Genomic DNA, 20,898 nt, shown 5'->3' on the forward strand with positions numbered 1-20,898 from the left:
CTTCTGAGTCTTCCTGTTCAGTTCATTCCCCGACAATAAAGAATTAAAATATCAGTTCTCCTTGGCTGGGTATACAGGACAGATTGAAGCAACCACAACCACTTCCAGCCATCAATCATGCAAGATGTGGCAGGAGAGGTCCCCGGCTAGACTCCTGGGGTGCTAGTCCTCAACACAGACCAAGCTATTCACACCTTGTAAAGGTCTGATTCAGGACAGCAGAGTCTAATTGGTTACTTAACTCAGTTGACGGCCACTGTGCATTTGAGCCAACTTTAAGAGGTAAAGGCCCCCATAAAATATTTTAGGGGGCCGCCTCCCCAAAGTTCATGGGCATTGCCATTCAAATGATGTGTGTGCACTGTCTTGTGATCAATTATGCAGGGGGAGCTTACCTGCTCCACCCCCAATATTTTATTCAAGTTGGCACCCCTGCACTCATGAATGCCATGAAAGCACCAGCACATGCTGCCAGTGCTGTGCCAGCACTGGTGTGGACCCCAGTCTTGCCCCCTGCCAAGTTCTGAAGAAATCGAGAGCAGTTCACTGTGTTTGTTTCCCAATGTTAGCTCTACATGAGAGTAAGGGCGACAGAGTTTCCAGTGATGAAGCCAAAGTTGTATTTGTGATTAGTCTGCTAGAAGGGGACACCAAATGCTGGGTGGCCCCCATTCTCATTGCCTGGCATGCATGGTTGTCCTTATGTGCCTTGTAAGGTAGCAACCATGGAGATCAGAAGGAGCAATGGGGCATCAAACACACAGAGTAAGGAAACAAATATTGGTATGCATTGCAAATAAATACATGAAACAGAAAACAGGCTATGACTGGACCCTTCCATTATTTATTTTTGTAGCCATCTACGTTTGAGCTTGCAGAATAAGGTCTTTTCAAGGTGTTTTTGAGGGTTGATGCCAAAGAGTCCCATAATCTAGATGGCAGAGTGTGATTGTGCATTAAAACAGCAGGGTGGGGTGATCTCTTGGTTTTGGCTTTGTGTAGTGATCATGAGATCCAGTTTTGTTCATCTTGAAAGTGTCTTCTTAGAGCCAAGCATCATTCGGCACCTTCTTGCAAATATACTGTATTATTTGCTCACAGTTTATTGCTGCCCAGCAACTTCCGTAGCAATTAAAGGCCATTACACCACAGTCGTACCTCGGGGCTCTATTTGGCTCACCCCTTTTCCAGAAGCTGAAAAGAAGAGAAACAGCAGCATTGATCAATCAAGATTGGATGTCTAATTCTTCACCCGCTCCCCTTGCCTTCTATCATTAAAAAGATGTTCAGCTCTTTCTCTCTTAACATCCACTCACAAGTGTGATGGATTTTTCTCCCCATATTTTAGAATTCTAACCATGTAAGGAAAACAACAACAACAACTATTGGTGTTTTGCAACTTTCTAACTTGTTGCAGGATCTTAGCAGAGTATACGCAGAGTTCACGAAAGCAATCGGTTGCAGGCAGGATGGACGAAGCAGTAATCAGTTACTTGTTACTTATAGGTGTTTATTATGTACAGTGGACTTCAAGTTACTATTTACAGGAACAGAGCACAACGTGGATCTTTAGCTCTCTCACCACATGACTCTTACACTAACACTCAACTCTCAACGCTCTCCTAACACATAGGCCATAAATCATTATTCCCATGAGTGAGCTTGAGCAATGAGGGAGTTGCCTCCAGGCCTCTATATTTCCAGGCAGATTTTACTCCTTTACTCCTTTACAGTGGTACCCCGCAAGACAAATGCCTCGGAAGACGAAAAACTCACTAGACGAAAGGGTTTTTTGTTTTCTGAGGTGCTTCGCAAGACGGATTTTCCTAAGGGCTTGCTTCGCTAGACAAAACAGCCCTGCCTCTCCTGTCATGGCGACGGTCACTGCATGCATGCACGCTCGCTTCCCCGCTCCTCCAGCTCCCTCCCACCTTCCGGCTGCCGGCTCCTCTGGCTCCCTCTGACCTTCCGGCTGACGGCCGACCTTCCGGCTGCCTCGTTCCGCTGCCCACCCCCCTCGCGCGCTCCCCTCAGAGAGCCGCTGCCGCCAGCAGCCAGCGTTGCAGCCAGAGTCGCGCTCCTGAGCCCCGCCGCCCTCCAGCAGCCACGTCACACGGTGGCCACAACGCACGGGTGAGTCCGAGGTACTGGCTGCGGCAGCTGTCCTGCTTCTCCCCGCCCCTCCCTGCCCCTCCCCGCCATTGTTAGTGTTAAAATGCAGTGGTGCTTCGCAAGACGGAAAAACTCGCACAACGAAAAAACTCGCAGAACGAATTAATTTCATCTTGGGAGGCACCACTGTACATTGACTTGGCTGTTGGCCAACTCCTAATTGACTCTGTGTGTAATTGTATTCATGTATACTGCATGTATTCAAAATCCCAACAACAACTGTGGGTCAAGACTGTCTCTTTTCTTTTCACATGAAGTGATTTCTCATAAAGGTAAAGGTACCCCTGCCCGTACAGGCCAGTCTTGCCAGACTCGAGGGTTGTGCGCTCATCTCATTCTATAGGCCGGGAGCCAGCGCTGTCTGCAGACACTTCCGGGTCACGTTTACCTTCCCGTTGGTAAGCGGTCCCTATTTATCTACTTGCACCCGGAGGTGCTTTCGAACTGAGATGAACACACAACCCTAGAGTCTGGCAAGACTGGCCCATACGGCCAGGGGTACCTTTACCTTTACCTTTACCTTTACCTTTACCTTTACCTTTACCTTTATCTTTACCTTTACCTTTACCTTTACCTTTACCTTTACCTTTATCTTTACCTTTATCTTTACCTTTATCTTTACCTTTACCTTTACCAAAGGGCCCACCCCATGCATGAGGAGAGCAGTGACACTATACAGAAACAAACATAGCTATGTCCTCAAATGAATTGCAAAATATAATCTATAACCACAAAGCCATTATAGGGTTGGTTGATTGAAATGATATGATATCTCTCATATATATATATCTTATCTAAATCTAACATGCTGGTTCTAAGTTTACTTTAATCAATTATCCATAGTTGACAAAGGTATCACCCTAGCCTCACTTTTATTGTCACTTGCATTCTCCAGTGTCCATTGTATACTGAATCAAGTCCCACTACACAGCACTAAAATTCTGTGACAAATGTATTCTATAACTCCCTCATTTTTAGCTCTCTGTGAATCTATTAAATTGATATTACTAGTAACAGTGTAGTAGGTTTTTTTGTTTTTTTTACTCCCATGAGATGTTTGGGGGAGACCTGCCCTTTAATCAAGTCTAATATCACAAACAGCAGTGGTTCCCAATTGGTGGTCCACAGACCACCCACCCAGGGGCTCCATGGTGTCATTCACATAGCAAAAACTGCCACAGAGATATTAAAATGTTCAAAGGTAGGGTGGCCCATGGCGTGGCTTTTGAAAAACAATAGGTCTGCAGTACTTAGCTAACTGGGAACCACTGGCATACACAGCTAGTATTATACAACCCCACTGTCCGTTGGTAAACTTTACTCAATACCTTTGACAAAAAGGATTAGTGGTTGGTACTGGGTGCATCAATGAAGATGAATGTCATTGGATTTTGTTCCAGGAGACCTTGCAAAATTGAAAGCAGCCCTCTGTTAATGCAGTCTTGGTAATAAATGCCAGTCCAGTTCTCTGTTCTACTACCAAGCTGTGGATGAGTGAGATCTTACTCTGACCTTGTACATCCATCAACACAAGCTGAAAAGAGTTGTTAGATACTTAAAGGGAACCATGAAGTGTCTTAAACTGCCAGCTGGCAGTGTTGCTCACCTCCCACCAGATGTCAAAGAGAACAACTACCAGACTTTTAGAAGACATCTGAAGTCAGCCCTGTTTAGGGAAGCTTTTAATGTTTGATGTATCACAGTATTTTAATATTCTTTTGGAAGCCGCCCAGAGTGGCTGGGGAAACCCAGCCAGATGGGCGGGGTATAAATAAATTATTATTATTATTATTATTATTATTATTATTATTATTATTATTATTTAGGTTCCTGCAAGTCCTTTTGAAGCTGAACTAAGGAGCACAAACCATTTAAAAGCCTGCCTTCAGCCTCTTCCGAATCACCACATTCATTAGGTTAGAGAAGCAGGAAGAGGAGCCTTCCAGTCTCTCCAACCTAGTGAGAAGCAGCAGCCGCTCATCTGGGCAATGATGTGGAGAAGTACATATGTAGATCTTTGGTAGTAGAGAAAAGTGCATGGCAAAATATATTTGGAAAGGGAAAGAATCAATTATGTAAACAGAATCTGCAACTTTTTGGAATGCATGCCATTAGCAAATATTTCTTCAAAAACTTACTGGGTTTTAGGTATTATGCCTGACAGCCATTTCCATTTCGCTTTTTCTTTAAAGAGTCCAATCCAAAAAAGCTTTCTTCGGTTTTTTACTTGATTCACCACAAATTGCTGGGGTGGGGGTGGGGAGAAAGAAAAACCAGAAAATTTTCAGTAGGAATGAGGAGCAAGGCAGTTCTCTCAAAGTCTTTCTAGACAATGTCCCTTTCTCTGAGCTACTATAGCCCTTTACAAACATCCAACAGGCATAAAACAAACACATTTAAAAAGACACAGGTGTCACCTTTGAAAGCCAAATCCATATTTTTGGAGGAAGCCGTGATCAAAACCATGGTATTCCAAGTATGGTTGCATCAAGCACCAAGAATAATTTTGTACTGAGGATGTGCTATTGTCCCCCTGATCCAAGTTATGATGATGCTGATGATGGAATCAAGGAAGCATCCCAAAGAGGAAATATTGTAGTGAAGGGCAACTTCACCTGACCTCACCGAGACTGGCTACATATGTCCAGTCATGAGACAGAGTTAAAATTTCCAGATACTGTAAATGACTGTGCCATAGAACAGTTCATCTTGGAACCATCTAGTGGGACAGTGACCCTGTGTGGCAAATACTCCAATTTCTGTACCCATGTTCGTTTGTTGGTTCCAGAGACACTGGAATCAGTCTGGTTGTGGTATGCTTGATGGGATGAAGATGGGGTCTCACCTATGTCTGTGCCCTGCAGCACCCCAGTAGCCCCTCTGCCTGGGTTAAGGGGCTGGGAGAGGGATATACCTTGCAAGCTCCTCTAGAGTCATCTCCATGATCCCCTCATGCCAGAGGGCTAGGGTGGTGAGAGAAGCTACAAGATTTCCCTCAAGTATCTACTCCTCCTCCTTCAAGACCTCCTTCCTGACTGCCAGCTTCATTCTATTAGAGCTCAGCAGCACCAAGAAACCTTAGTTAGCCCCAGATGGTAGCAGCTGTTCCCTGCCCCACCCACCCCTTTTCTTGACTGATGGAGTTGCTGTATTGCCTGCATACAGGTGGATTGTACCTTCTTAAATGGATAGTGATGATAGGAGCCCTTTGACTCAAGGAGATCCCCTACCTTTTCAATACTCGGCTTTGATGCTCACCTGTTCTACTGCTGTTTCCAGAGAAATAAGCTTGGCGCCTTCCCTCTCACACACTTTTTGGGAATTCATCCATGTTTGTGGCTCATGAGAAAACCAATAGTATGCCGTTGCAAAAAAAACCCAACCATCTTTCACATTTTTAGAGATGATGTCTTTGAGTCAGCCAGGTATGGAGGAAGAAGAGAAAAAGAAAACAAGATAAGGAATTTAAGGGGAACCACCTTGTATGCCTGTGCAGATTTCAATTACTTTTGTGAAGTTCATTTCTCTGGCCACATGATAACAAATATTAATCTAGGAAGCTCAGAAATCTTAAAAAAAAAGAACAACATTAACTCATCAACCCATGCTGATGCTGCAGTAACTAGCTGGGTGGGCATAGCTGGAACAGGGAGCGCAGTCAAGAACCTCACCTACTTGTTTCCACCTGGATACTTTGGGCAGCATTAGGGCAGACTTGAAGGATGGAGAGGGGGAGTAGCTGTGGTTTATCAAAATTCTGTTTCTCTCTCTAGGCTGTCCAGTTGCGGAGGTGGGGAGGGCAATCTAGAGTGGGCAACTGGGACAGATGAGGGATTCTGCTGGTTTACCACCTGGTTTGCTGCCCATCAGTCTCCCTGCCTGAGCTGACAGGATGGTTCCAGTGGGCCTCCAAATGCCTCTGGGGGATTTTCCAGCTCATCTGAAAGTGGGTGGTGCTCCTGCCAAGTTTTGGCCAAGCTGTGGAACAACTGAATAAAGATGATGATGATGACGATGACAACGACAATGATACTTTGTAATATGCTGCCCATCTAACTGGGTTTTCCTCAGCTACTTTGGGTGAATTCCAACAAAATAAAACACAACTGGAGTCCAAGCATTAAAAACTTCCCTGAAGAGATGTCTTCTGAAAGTCAGATAGTTGTTTTTTTCCTTGACATCTTGGCTTGGGCCATTGACACGATTGGTCCTGAGCTCCCTCTCCCGCTTCATTCAGCCTGTTTGGCCCCCTGGTATACTGCAGAGGTTAGGGCAAAGAAAGAAGCTGGGAAATGGCTTGAACGTGTGTGGAGGAAAAATCTGGTTGAATGCAATTGAACACTGTTGAGGGCTCATCCTCGAGCCTACCAAGTGGCAGTGAAGGCTACAAATAAGTGTTGCTTAGCTTCCTCCATTGTGCCATGCAGCAGAGCTTTCCTGGGTAGAGTAGGGCCTGCTACAGTCTGGCCTGAAGGAGATGGTAGAACTAAAAGCAGCTTTCTGTGATTTGTTTGCAAAGTATTTTGAGGATAAAATTGACCCTTCATGACCCTTTTGTTACAGCAGATAAATCTTAAAGGGTGTCCAGAGCAGAGGCAGTGGTAAAATCACTCCTTAAGAAACCCAGCCTGGTGGGCAGAATATAAATAAATTGTTGTTGTTGTTGTTGTTGTTGTTGTTCCCTGGGCTCAGAAAAATCTAAGTAACAGTCCATCAGTTGCTAATCTCCCCTTCCTGGGCAAGGTTCTTGAGTGGGTGGTCGTGGACCAGATCCAGGTGCTTTTGGAGGAAACTGATTTTCTAGATCCATTTCAATCAGGGTTTAGGTCTGGTTTTGGCATAATATCTTTAAAGGCAATCATATTTCCCAAGGTCAAAGAAAAAGGGGGGAAATGGCATTATACAACATCCACAAAATGTGTGTTTTCGTGCTGACCATCCTTCGCTTGTTTTTATGCACAAGTGATGCAATTTGCATTCGTTCCCCGTCTCTGCTTTCGTATCTAAAGCTTTATAAGCTATTTTATAATCACTTTACCTATTATTGTATTCAATGCTTGGATCTGGGGCCATGCTTAAAAGGCTGCTTTCAATGCTGTAAAACAGCTGCTCTCCCCTGAAAGAGTCCTTACCAATTTTGATGAGACCAAGCTTGTTGTGCTTGCCTGTCATACCTCCCCATATGGAACTGGCGCAGTCCTCAGCCACCAGTAGCCAGATGGGTGATAGGCCCCCAATGCATTCTACTCCAGAACTTTGTCATCTACGGAATGCAATTATGTCCAGATTGACAAGGAAGCCCTTGCTATCGTAGCAGAAGTAAAGAAGTTCCATGACTACATCTATGGCCACCACTTCATTATCATAACTGACCACATGCCTCTGCTGGGGCTTTTTGCTGCTGATTAGAAGACACCCCAGGTCCCAGCTGCCGCTCCATGCCATGGATGTCACCACACACTCGTGTGTCCATCTCCTGTGTCCTCAACTGGATGTGGAGGGTGTGCCCAGCAGATCACCTTGATGCAGAATTCTCCCCATTTGTCTCCCAGCAACATGAGCTGTCAGTTCACAAGGGATGCCTTCTGTGGGGAAACTGGGTCATGATCCCTGCTAAGCTGTGGACCAGAGTGCTGGAGGCTCTCCATGTCAGTCACCCAGGCATTGTCCATATGGAAGCTCTGGCCAGTAGCTACATCTGGTGGCCAGGCAGTAATGCAGCAGTAGAAGAGTGGGTCCAGCATTGCCAGGCCTGACAAGAGTCCTGACCATCCATGCCTCAGGCCCCAATCCAAAGGTAGGAGATGACACTCACACCATGGTCAAGTCTCCACATCAATTTTGCTGGTTCATGCCAAGGTCAGACATTCTTGATCATTGTGGACTCCTTGTCAAAGTGGCTCGAGGTGGTGCCAGTCTCAGCAATGACCTCCAGGATCGTCATCTGGGCCCTGCTGGGGGCCTTTTTTCATCCTACACTGCCTGCCAGACACCATCATGTCAGATCATGGAGTACAGTTCATGTCAGCCAAGTTCCAGAAGTTCATGGCCAACAAGCTAATCCGCCATGTCACAGCAGCACCATTCCACCCATCAACGAATGGACAGGCTTAGAGAATGGTGAGGACCACCAAGGAATCCCTCACCCGGATTGCCCAGGGGGACTGGAACAAGATCCTAGTTGATTTCCTCTTGCAGCCCTGCATTGCCACAGGTTGAAGCCCAGCAGAGCTCCTTATAAACCAGAAGCTGGCATCACTCCTGGATTGGCTGCACCCCAATCTTGCATCTGATTGGCCTCCTGGCCAAGGGGCTCCAGCGGTCCCCAGGTCCTTCACACCTGATGACCCTGTCTATATCCCGAACTATGGGGATCACCCTGCCTTTATTTCCACTGCTGTTACCAGGGTGACAAGTTTGCTACACCGGATGTTCAGGTCCACTGAGGGCATGTGGACCAAATACGTTGATGCCTATCCGATGCCCCAGCGCCAGCCACTGCTACCATGCTAGAACACAAGGTGAATGATCAGCCTGACTCAGAAGCTGATGTACCTGATGAGAACCTGCAGCCCACTGTAGAGCTGAGGAATGGGGCCCCAACACTGCAACACCAAACAGTGTGGAGGCAATGACACCAGTGTCACCCATGACACCAGCTCCAGCTCCATCAGGATCCCCAACAACCCAAGGGGATGAGCTTCACCCATCTCAGTGGGTGAGGTACTGCCCATCTCAGTGGGTGAGGTACTGCCACCACTTTGATGAATATTTGTGTTGAAAGGGAAGAGTGTTCATGTCTAAGGGAGAAGGGTGTTATGTATTCACTGGTCTGTGTTTTCCTGAGCTTGAGTCCGGACTAAGGATTCTGAGCAGCTGTGTTCTGATTTGATAAATGATATCCAATCATAGAATATTTCAGAACTCATTCCCCTTCTCTGCTTTTTCATAAAAAGCTTTATAAACATCATTATAACCTCTTTACCTATAAAGCAAGTGTTCCCAGTGAAGGAAAGCCCAACTTAGAGACCTGTGCAGATAAATGGAGGATCCTATCCTGACCTAGGTTTGGCCGTCTGGGTACTTGCCGTGGCACCAAAACAGGCCTGTGGGTAGAGTGAGAGTTGCTATGGTCTGCAGGTATTTTATCCCACATGCCAATGAGCCAATTCACTATGTGAGGGGGCTTGAGGGCTTCTTTCTGATGATGGGCTTGCGAAACTGGACAGAGATTTTGCTGTTGCACCAACCACCCCACTGCCCAGCAGTCTCTCTGACCAAGTTGTCAGAGGTTGCCTCAGATGGGCTATTCAAGAATCTCTCTTCCATGGATTAATATAATAAAGGAGCTGTGTTTTAGCTGACCTGAAAAGGAGGACAGCTCTCTGCTCTGGCTCTAAGAGTTTTCAGCTAGAGGAGGGGCTTTCAGCTGGGGCAGAATCAGGGCAGGATCCCACTGCACTACAATTCTTCAGCATCATAGGGTAGCTTACCAATTTCCTTTTGCAGTTGATCATTTTTGATGGCAAAATGCCGCACTTGCTCTGTTAAGTTTTGAACTGCATCGAGTATTTGGAAGTCTAAAAGATTTGAAACAGTTTAAGGCAGGAGTATCTGAAATAACAATCTGCAAATATTAAGAAACCATTTCCAAACATTTTGGAACACTTTAGCCTGAAACAAGAAACAGAGCTCCAGGATGGGGTTCTTATGAATATGAGGACAGACTTGATTCTCTGTGGCTGAGAACACCAATGAAAAGCCTCTGAAGAATCCTGCAGCTGGATCAGACCAAAGACCCATGCAATCCACTATCCTATTCTAATATTGAAAGTGGCTCATGAAGTATCTCTAATGTTCCCCTCCTTTGTCCTCCTTTTCTGCTGGGAATCACAGGGTCACAAAACAATTCTCCACTGAGTCACACAGTAAAACCAAAAATACAAAAATACTTTTAAGTTTTCTATTATGCTTTGTGAGATCTAAGAAAATAGAGGCGCCCAAACTCTTTTTTTGGATGAATTCTGGGTTGCATTTCACATAGTTCTAAAGAGGGCGTTCTGTAAGCTCAGGAATTTCTCCTTGTGCAATGCAACCTTCAGCCTCTTTCCCTCCATTCTGTTCCTAAGTTTCTCCCCACCCTGGAGTGCAGTTTTGGTGATGGCATGCAGGGAGAAGTGGGGGCAAAGTTCCCTTGCACTAGTGCTAAAATCTAGCACTAGCACAAACATTGTGAATTAACAGTGTGATGGGGAAGGACAGCATTTCTAGTGGGGGGATGTGAGAATCACAACCACCTGCTTTTCTTTATGCTGAGCAATGAAAAAGTGATAAACTCTATTGGGTGATGAGTTTCACTGAATGTTTTGCTCACACAATATGAATCCCAAAGGGAACTACAGGAATTGAAGTCCGTTTAAATTAAACATGTTCTAGCAAAAGTGAGGATTTGTATATAAAATGCTTACCATCCTTGTCCTTATAGGTTGAATCAACCCCAACAACAATGCTTCGAATCATATCCAATCCCGCTTGAAAATCAGCTCTTTTTTTTAATTCCTTCTGATCTAAGGAGGAGGTAGGTAGAAAAGAAATGAAGAGATTCTGTTCTAGCTTACTAGTCTGGTGACCTGGGGGAGGGGGATACTTGGTGTCAAACTGCTTTTAACACTGAATTTTAAATGCTGACTTGTAACGTGCCCTGGGAGCTTAGGGAGAAGGCTGAATAAAAAATCAAATCAACAAAAACATGAATATGACTTCTGTTAATATTTTCTGCTCCCAGCCCTTATATTGATGTTTCCTGTCCCTTGATTGTGGCTGCCCTGCTGGTCTGAAGCCCTGTTTCCATTTGGCCTGTTGCTTCTGTCATCAGATGGTTGGCCTTCCTTTGAAAGCTTTAGATTTTTTGGTGTCTAGATACACCTGTCCTCTTTGTCCTAGAGACTTGCATTTGCCAAGCTGCCTCATGCCCTGCCGTTTGCTTAAAATATGTAAAGTCTTGGATCATTTGGTTCCCTCCCCCTGAGCTTTGCTTACTTTGGAGTGCCATTTAAAAATGAACTAGGTTTACAAATAGGTTATGTGTTCATTTATCCAGTGCTATTTTTCTGCAGAAAGAGGTGCCAAACTCAACTTGAATATCTCCCTTGTGTGAGGAGAGGGTTAAACAGCTCAGTGTGTACGCCCTGCCTACTGTGGGGTGGGGGGAGATTCTGCGTCACATCCGAGAGTCTCAACCCTTTGTTCTGTCTCTACTTTCGCTTTTGAGGAGAGCAGACGTGTTTCACGATGCTGTTAGACAATGGATAGTTCTGCTGTAAATAAAGCTGCTTTTAGTTGCTAGAATCCTGTCTGGACTTTGTTTAAGCACACTGAAGAAAGCACTGAAGCTTACAGCTTTCTCTGACTGCTGCTGGACTCTGCTTTTGCTCAGAGCATTGGAATGCGGACTTTGGAGAATGCCGAGGCCTGGCAGCAGAGCTGCGCAGAGGGAGCGCACTGGGCTTATCTGAGCAATAAATCACACTCAGAGGTTATGGGTGGCAGTGATACGCAATTAGAGAAAGCCTGCTTTGAAGTGCTGTGTGCTTAAAAGGCTGAGAAAGCTGAGAAACTGCTGTTTTGGCTGCCAGAAGAAAAGACCAGCTTTGAGGCTCTGTCTGAGCTGGCTGGCTGCAAGCTGTGTGCTGCAAAGAGACGCTGGAGGCCTCTCCTCAGAGCCGGTTGGTACGCATGAGTACTCAAAAGCCCCAAGGGGGGCCGGGGGAGGAGATGGCTGAACTCCAGGAGAGTTTCGATGTCCCATTTGAGAAGCTCACCGGGAAGCTCATAGGCCAGACCTGGGAAATCTGGGCCAGAAGAGCAAGGGGGTGGTTTGTGGCCACAGGGCTCTGGAGTCCAGTCCAGAAGGAGCCGGCCCCATCTATGCAAGCTGCTGCTGGAGATGGTGCAGCAGACCTGGAGGCTGCTCTGCTGAGTGAGAGAAAGCAGGGAGAGCAAATAGAGCTCTGCATGTTGAAAGCAAGTGTGGACGCTTTGCTGTTGCCCCACCTGGAGGGTGTTGAATCGGCTCAGGCCACCTGGCAGGTGCTGAGGAGTCTGTGTGAAAGCTCAGCAGGAGCCAAGGGCCGGGAGGAAGCCAAGGGCTGTGAGGAAGCCGAGAGCCCGGTGGGGGCTGCTGGCCATGTTCCTGACGTTACAGCTGGGAGTTGCTGCTTTGTCTCTGAGAGGCCACATGATGTAGAGGCCCACAACCAGAGTGCTGGGGAGCGTGCAGGGCCAGGCTGGGCACCCAAAGGTGGGGGTGCAGGGAACGCAGGAAGAGCTGCAAGGGAGACTGTGAGAGCTTTTGCTTCCCGTCGCTGTTATTGATGTGGCTCCCCCTCCCATCTGGTAAGAGAATGTCCAGTGGAGGCACAGGAACAGCCAAAGGCCGTCTCCCATAGCAACCAGATAAAGGGCTCTTCTTCGAAGCGTGGGAAATGAAAGCCAAAGGCAGCTGGCAGAGACACTGAACATAAACATTTAGCAGCCTCTATGGCAGCAGTTAAGAGTTGTCAACAGGATGCTGTGCTGACTTTTGTGATAGACTCAGGTGCTTCCCATCATCTCGTGCCATCTAGTGGATTCCTGGAGAACTGCACCTCTGTAACTTCTGGAAAGACTGTCTGTTTAGCAGATGGGACTAAACATGCTCTCAGGCAGGCTGGCTCACTGTTTTGTTCTTTTTTACAGGATTCGATCCAGGCGTTTGTTGTTCCAGGACTGTCCTGCGCGTTGCTATCTGTCAGTGCCCTTCTTGCTGAGAACTACAGAGTGTGTTTTGAGGATAATATGTGTTATATTTCTAAGAATGGACAGCAACTAGTCAGTGTTGAATGTAAAGACAGGTTGTTTGTACTAGATGCTTCCTGTGTCCTGGGGGTCAGTGAAGAAGATCCCAGAGTGCACTGAAGGGTGCAAAATGAAATCATATGCTAAGTTTCTAGATTGCAGGGCGTGCAAACACGCAAAGGTGAAAACGTGCACATACCCAAGGTCTGAGAGGGCCTTTTCAGTTAGTACATGCAGATTTGTGTGGGCCGATGTCTGTGACCAGTATGGGCGGAGCCAAACATGCGCTGGTTCTGATTGATGACCACACGCGCAACGGCTGGCTCTTCACACTCAAACACAAAAGTGAGGCCGCGCCGCTAATCAAAGACTGGATTGCAGCTGTGGAACTGCAGTTTTCCACACGGGTGCAAAACTTTCAGAGTGATCGCGGTGGGGAGTTCACTGGGTCTGCGCTGCAAAGTTTCTTCTGCAAGAAGGGGATTCAACACAGGTTAACTTCTCCACACAGTCCCCAGCAGAACGGGATTGCGGAAAGGAGGAACAGAATGCTGCAGAAGATGTCCACAGCATTGCTCCCACAGCGCTTTTGGGGGGAGTCTTGGCGAACGGCCAACTTTATTCTGAACAGGTCGTTCAATTCAGTGGTAGGTGACACACCCTACTTTCTGCTGCACGGAAAGAATCTCAAAGTGCATTACTTCCGTGTTTTTGGCTGTGAGGCTTGGGTCCTCATACCAAAGGCCAAACGCAAGAAGGGTGGCCCTAGGTCCCAAAAGATGATTTTCTGTGGGTATGAGCCAGGGACCAAGGGGTGGAGGTTTGCTTATCTGTCAGGGAAGCAGTCCAGGATTCTGCTCAGCAACAGTGCTGAATTCTGTGAGCAGAGTGGCTGGATACGGATACATGGGAACCCTGACATTCTGTCAGAGAGTCTGCTTGACTCTGCTGATGAAGAAGAGGAAGAGGTTGAACCTGCTACTGAGGCCCAGAGTCCTGACCCAGTGCAGGCAGAGGGGAGAATTTCTCCCAAGGCTGTGAAGCTTGAGCAACGCAGTGCTCCATCTTCTCCCACAGGTTCGGCTGAGAAGTCCAGAAGGCGCAGTAAGTCAGAGGGGGAGCACTCTGATGCCAAGGATGTTCTGGCTGACCCTAGTGTGTCAGAGGGGGTTCCTGAAGTAGTGTTGCGCCGATCAGCTCGGACGACCGAGGGGTTTGCAGTCACTAGCATGTGGGTCGGTATGGCACAGTGTGAACCCGAGAGTTTTGAGGATGTTCAGAAATTGCCTCAGGAAGAAGCCAGGAAATGGCATGAGGCGATGCAGAAGGAGATGAGCTCAATGGAGTCTCTAGGTGTGTTCTCCCTCACGAAGTTGCTGGTGGGCAAACAGGTCGTGGGTAGCTGCTGGGTTTACCATCTTAAACCCACAGCGACAGGAGAACCACAGTACAAGGCCAGAATAGTAGCGAGAGGATTCACACAGCGAAGGGGGTTGCATTATATGGAAGTTTATGCTCCCACCTCTAGGAGTGAATTTCTACGCTTGCTCTTGGCCGTTGATGCACAAAGAGGTTTGCTGGTGCATCACTTTGATGTGGATGTAGCCTACTTGAACTCAGACCTCCAGGAGGATCTGTACATGCTTCCTCCTCCAGAGTTTGAGGACAATGAGCAAGGTACTGTGTGGAAACTTCACAAGTCAATTTAGGGCCTGAAGCAATCGGCCAGGAATTGGAACTTGTGCCTGAATGAAGCTTTGGAGAAGCTAGGTTTCAGGAAGAGTCTTGCTGACAGTTGCCTGTTCCTTAGAGTATCAGGAGACTCACAGGAAATGGTGTTATTCTACGTTGATGACATCATTTACGTAGGAAGGGCAGACAAACAGGTGCAGAAGTTTGCCAAAGAGCTTGTAAAGCGGTTTCAGCTCAAGAACCTGGGTGCAGTAAAGATCTACCTGGGCGTGCAGATAGCGAGAACTGAGGATGGTAGCTTCTTGCTCAGTCAGAAGGGCAAGATTGAGCAGTTGCTTGAGAAGTTCAGAATGTCCGATTGTGCAGGAGTTCGGACACCCATGGAAACGAGCTACGTGAAAGATAGCCAGCAAGCAGAAAGTGCTGAGTTTGAGAATGCTGCGCTCTTTCAGTCAGTTCTGGGTAGTCTGTTGTATCTGTCCCAATGGACCAGACCAGACATTGCCTTTGCTACCAATCTGCTAAGTAGGGAAGCGTCAAAGCCCAGTGTGAGTGCTTGGCACGGTATCAAGCGGGTACTGTGTTACCTGCAGCATACCAAAGACTTCAGTCTCAAGCTACCAGCTGAAGGTGAGGTGAAGCTCACATGCTTTGCGGACAGTGACTGGGCGAATCTGCAGGACCGCAAGTCTGTGTCTGGGTTGGTGATAAAGTTTGGGAAGTCACTGGTTGGGTAGAAGTCCCGGAAACAAAGTCTCATTGCGCTGTCTTCTACTGAGGCTGAATTCAGCACACTGTCAGATTTGTGCCGGGAACTGGAGTTCTATAGATTCTTGGTGCAAGAGATCCATGGGGATTGTAGCTTGCCCATCACGGTTTGGGAAGACAATCAGCCCTGTTTGAAATTAGCTGAATCTGCGCAATTTAAGGCCAGAACCAAGCATCCGGACATATGTTTTCAAAATGTGTGTCAGAGTGTTCAGTCAGGTTTGATACGGCTGAAATATTGTGCTAGTCACGATAACTTGGCCGATGGATTTACTAAACCTTTAAGCTTCCAGCGTCATGGGGAGTTCTGTGGTGGTTTGGAGTTGGGGTAAGTTCTGTACTTACTTGCCCCACAGTAGTGCAGGGCGATAGGGGGTGTGAAGAGAACCTGAGCTTACAGGGTTAAACATCTCAGAGTGTACGCCCTGCCTACTGTGGGGTGGGGGGAGATTCTGCATCACATCCAAGAGTCTCAACCCTTTGTTGTGTCTCTACTTTCGCTTTTGAGGAGAGCGGATGTGTTTCATGATGCTGTTAGACAATGGATAGTTCTGCTGTAAATAAAGCTGCTTTTAGTTCCTAGAATCCTGTCTGGACTTTGTTTAAGCACACTGAAGAAAGCACTGAAGCTTACAGCTTTCTCTGACCGCTGCTGGACGCTGCTTTTGCTCAGAGCATTGGAATGCGGACTTTGGAGAATGCCGAGGCCTGGCAGCAGAGCTGCGCAGAGGGAGCGCACCGGGCGCCAGGCTTATCTGAGCAATAAATCACACTCAGACCTTGTTCTCTTAGATTAGCAACAGAGCCCACCTAAGAAAGGCTGGAACTGAGCCCTGATGAATTTCGGCGGAAAAAGGCCCTGCATATATCTTGATATTTAGGTAGGCTCTGGACCCACCCACTTTGGCTCTTTGGCCTTATCCTCTGCAGCCTGTTTTCCCCAAGCACTTTCCTTCAAGGGACTGGAGCCCTAGCAGAGGGCAAGGTGGTGAGGATCAGGAATGGGGGCTCTCCCCCAGGAAATGAGGATTAGTTGGGAAAGGAGGAGAGAATTGCAGCTGGGAAAGGGAATTGTCCAGGGTGTCTCAGGGACTTGTGTTATCCTGTGCTTCTGTTCCAAGTGCTGGAACTCACTTATTCAGGGAGAACAAAACAGTGTCATTGCTCTCAATGAATGACAGCTGTAACTCAACCCCTGATATCAAAGAGAGATGAAAGGGATAAATGGAAGGTGGATCCTGCCATCTCTTTTTGGAAATGCTATTGACATTTAAGCAAAGCACGTGACAATAGCTGCAAAGTATGCTAATTATGTACTTACATAGAAGGAAAAGCAGCAGTGTCATGGCAGTAAGGATGAACATCTCAAGTACGATAAATCTTTCACCCGTTGGAGATTTTAAGAAGGTAACCATGTCTCGAAAAACAGATGCTTGAAGAAAGAAAATTCTGATTTAGCCATCAGTAGCCAACAGTGTTCTTGAAGCTACCAACATGAGTTTGACCAAACTGTGGGAGGCAGTGGGAGACAGGAGTGCCTGGTGTGCTCTGGTCCATGGGTCACGAAGAGTCATACACAACTCAACAACTAAATAGCAACAAGTCAACATACCATTGCCACTCCAGGAAAAAGGGTTTCCATATGCTGTGGCAGCCATCAGCCAGAGACAGTCAACTGTTCAAGGGGTGGTTATCTGGTTGGTTGAGCAGGTGGAGGAAGCAAGGGGGGATACCTTGCTGCTTGAGGAAGCTTTTCTGACCAATGTCTGGATCAGAAGACAGTAGCCTTTGATACTAAAGGACTTTCTGCTCCCCAAACAAATGACAAGATGCTCCCTCTGTACACATAATGCCACATACAGAAGCTGGGCTGGACTGGCCATTGGCTGATATTTCGATGCTGCTGATGGGGCAGCAGACTAACTGAGGAGGTGCAGTGCAGCTTGTGTGGTCTACCCATCTCTGCCCACCCCAGCACCTGCTACCTGAGGCAACTGCCTCATTCTGCCTAATGGTGGCGCCATTCCTGGTTGCACACAGTAAAGGAACAACACAGCCAGCAGCAAAGAGTGGGCTGAATCCTGGGGTTTCTATGGGGCTTCATGGATCTCTGGCACCCAAAGAGCTGTGTGTGCTTTTCTCTGCACTCCTCCCTAGCACAACCTGACTGGTTCAACTCTCTGCCTGTCTCTCTCCATCAACTTCCCTTTCCCATGCATTCCTCTACTTTATGAGAAACCTCATCCAATATGACTGTGCTGTATACAGACCACGAGTTTCTTTTGCTGTTGCTGTATCCTTTCTGGATGCTGCATCAGTTCTGGACTTTTCCATCCTCCCAGTTGCATCTGTGAAACAACAAGCTATTATAATGACTATGAACACATTGGTTGGATGGTGGGTGTTTTCCCTTCCAAGCTCAGAGTATTAGTCTCTTGTCAAGCATGAAAGCTCACAAAATTTGCTTTTATTCTCCTGCACTTAATCTCCCTATTACAGGAGCATAATTTTTAAAATAGATGCAAATCTACAAATGTCAAGGATTTCATCGGTACAAAGTTGAAATGGACAACAACATCAGGCCAAAAATATGTCTCAACATTAAACTTTGGCGTCTATCAGTATTAGACAATCATTTCCTGTAAAGGCAATTGTTGAGTCCAATATAACTGAAATGTCTTTCTTTTTCTTTTGCTGGATCAATCTCCATCTTATACCGAAAATATGTTCCATATGGATTCAAAGGTATTGAAAAATGTTTAAGATAATATAGCACTCTCTCTCTCTCCACATTTTTATTAGTTTTTTAAAACGTATCATTTCCAACAATCATTTAACATAATTTCTTATCTTATACAAAGTTTTAGACTTCCATCAACAACCTCTGATGATTTTCTGTTCTTTTGGTGGATTATGCCGAAATGGCAAAAATGAATCAGAAATCAGGAAAATTTTAAGGAATGGGGAAAGTTTATAATCTATTTTTAAAACCACTGTAAACAGCTAAAATTCTTAGTGTGGTTGGAATACCACTTGTAGTTTAATGGAGAATTTTAGACATAATAGAAATGTAAAAGATTTGGATTATTATAAAAGATGCAGGAGGAAATGACTAACAATCGGACCCACAAAGGGGAGGGGGGAAGTCCAGGGGATTCTTTGGAATCTTGTTTTTATATTGTACGTTGATATTTGATTATAAAATTTTAATTTGAAAAATGAAACAAATAAATAATAAAAAAATGACTTTAGAGACCACAAGTTGGACATGGAAAAGAAGCAGACAGAACCCGTGCATTTCCCATGCATCCCTCTACTTTATGAGAAACCTCATCCCATATGACTGTGCAGTATACAGACCATCAGGTATAGTTGCCGATAGTGTTGGAGGCTCTGCGGGCGCTGGCTGCTCCATCCTCTCAGTTGTGTTTAGGAAACAACAAGCTAGAATAAGACAACAACAAATGGAGAATAAGATTATGAGCACATTAGGTAGAAAGTGGCATCAGTATTAGACCATCTTTTCCCGTAAAGACGTTGTTGAGTCCAATATGCAGTATTTTTCACTCTATAAATCCAATTGAATCTAGCAAGACTTTGGACACCACAAGTTGGACCTGGAAAAGAAGTGTTACCCAGGCTCTCCAAGTGCGCCATTTTGTTTTCTTTTTGCAAAAACCCAGCTTGACATCTGATGCTGTGGCTTAAAGAAAGGACTGTTGTCTAATCCCATTTCAAAGCCATCTGATCTAGCAGCCCTTGATATGCAAGTAAATGGGTTTCCCAAAGACTTATATTTTCTGGATCATGCTCTAGATCTGGATTTACAAACTGGGCCCATGAATCAGAGCAGGGCACCTGTATTGCCAGGGAATAAAACAGAATGTGATGCTCCTGGTTTGCAATGTAGCTGGAGCTTTAATATAAGGAACCTGGCTGTTGGAGAAGTGAAAGGAACTTCATGGCTTGGCCAGCTATCAAACACCTGCCTGCATGGGGGAAGGAAGGAGAAAGCAGTTGACTGGCAACAAGGAAAGTAACCTTACAGTGACTGAACTGCCCAGATAAAGAATGCAAATGAAGGCTCACGCCCACATGTGTCGACTCCCAGGCCAGATCAAAGGATGGGAACGGAATTACATCATGAATTACATCTGTTGCCAGCTTGGCATGAGACCTACGCTACAGACTACCATATTATTCTGTCTATAAGATGCCCCCATGTATAAGACACCTCCTATTTTGGGGGACTCCAAATTAACAAAACACCCCTCAGCACAACCCATGTATAAAACAAGCCCCAATTTTAAACCTAAATTTTTAGCTAAAAAACCCTAGTCTTATACAAGGAAAAATACGACATATAAGGTCCAGAAGCTGAAGGAGACAGGGAGATCTTGATACATTGTTCTATGCTCCATTCCAGAATGTGAAGAGAACGACCATCTATCAGTCTGAAGTATCCCAGATAAGCCTTCCAGATCTCCATCTGCTGGAGAGACATGAAGAACTACACCTATTCTATCAGTTTTGTTGTTGTTGTTGCCTGAGATATTTTGCTTATTGGTTATATTGCTAGCTTTGTAGTTTATTCCAGTTGCTGTTGGCTTTATATTAGACTGCATTCCAGGTTGCTGATCAATTTCCTTCCTGATGTTTACCAATTAATAAGGGTTTGTCTCTACCTAAGAGTATGTCAGTTCTCTGTCCAGTGGAATCTAAAGAACCTCTTGCTTGCCTGGTGGTTGCTATTGGCCAAACAGCCAGTAGGGGACGCTGGCAAGACAGCACCTGTGCACATCCTTATAATGTACCACCACTCAGTTTCATTGGATAACCCTGAGGTCTAGTATTTGAAAAAGAAAAACCACCTGTAGTTTATAAAAGCTCCCTATCATTTTCCCTCTTGGTGACCTTTTGGCCCTGGAATGAATCCCTGCAAATATCATAGCTTGTAAGGAAAGCATTACACCCCTCAGACCTCTTTCTGTTTGGATACCTTGGTGTTGTCATGAAACAATCTTTTCCCTAATTTCTTCCTAAGGGTTTTTCATCCTTCCACTGGCTAGGAACCACCTCCCTTGTTATGTCAGACATTCCAGAACTCCTCCCATTTAGGCCATACCATTTCCTGATTGGCTGCTGATCACATCCAATCAGCATTCCACATAAAGCATAAACCTAGGAAAATGTTGGTTCCAGATTTGATATACTATTTCCCCCCCAAAAAGTTATTAGTTTTATTTTTTATTTATGCTGGGTACATACTTTACCTTCAAAGCATATCCCCCAGAAGAATCCTTGATCCTCATAAACTCTGCTAGTAATATTGGAAAGCTTCCTATCTCAACACTTGTACCAGGAAATATGGCAAAGTGCATTAGTGTATCCAGAAGGCGATCAGTCCAGGATTCTAGTCCGCAGAAGTGC

At 45.9% G+C, this 20,898-nt stretch overlaps 1 protein-coding gene across 4 annotated transcripts; it reads right to left on the bottom strand.

Moving 5' to 3' along the window:
* Positions 1–822: 822 nt before the first annotated feature.
* LOC310657675 (uncharacterized protein) lies at positions 823–20,573 on the bottom strand. Of its 4 annotated transcripts, none has more exons than XR_014501866.1 (9): positions 20,468–20,573; positions 18,829–18,912; positions 17,739–17,816; positions 16,790–16,900; positions 10,641–10,739; positions 9,666–9,799; positions 5,431–5,582; positions 4,311–4,417; positions 823–1,194 (listed from the first exon to the last, which is right to left on the bottom strand). XR_014501866.1 is itself a non-coding variant. In XM_083398734.1 (9 exons), the coding sequence occupies exons 2-9, from the start codon at positions 18,881–18,883 to the stop codon at positions 1,044–1,046; spliced, it is 840 nt and encodes a 279-aa protein (XP_083254860.1). In that variant the 5' UTR covers positions 18,884–18,912; positions 20,468–20,573; the 3' UTR covers positions 823–1,043. The 4 variants fall into 4 exon arrangements, 3 of the variants coding, with proteins under 3 accessions (XP_083254860.1, XP_083254861.1, XP_083254859.1); XM_083398734.1 differs by having other exon boundaries at positions 9,666–9,752; XM_083398735.1 differs by having other exon boundaries at positions 9,666–9,752; positions 20,450–20,524.
* Positions 20,574–20,898: the final 325 nt, after the last annotated feature.

This window comes from Podarcis tiliguerta (assembly GCF_965153285.1).
Source record: "Podarcis tiliguerta genome assembly, chromosome: 9".
Lineage (NCBI taxonomy): Eukaryota > Metazoa > Chordata > Lepidosauria > Squamata > Lacertidae > Podarcis > Podarcis tiliguerta.

Coding starts and splice junctions, on each gene's coding strand:
- LOC310657675 (XM_083398733.1), bottom strand. Junction 17,817..18,828: donor ATCGGCAACTATACCTGATG/GTCTGTATACTG, acceptor GTTGTTTCACAG/ATGCAACTGGGAGGATGGAA. Junction 5,583..9,665: donor TCAACTGCAAAAGGAAATTG/GTAAGCTACCCT, acceptor GCTGACTCAAAG/ACATCATCTCTAAAAATGTG.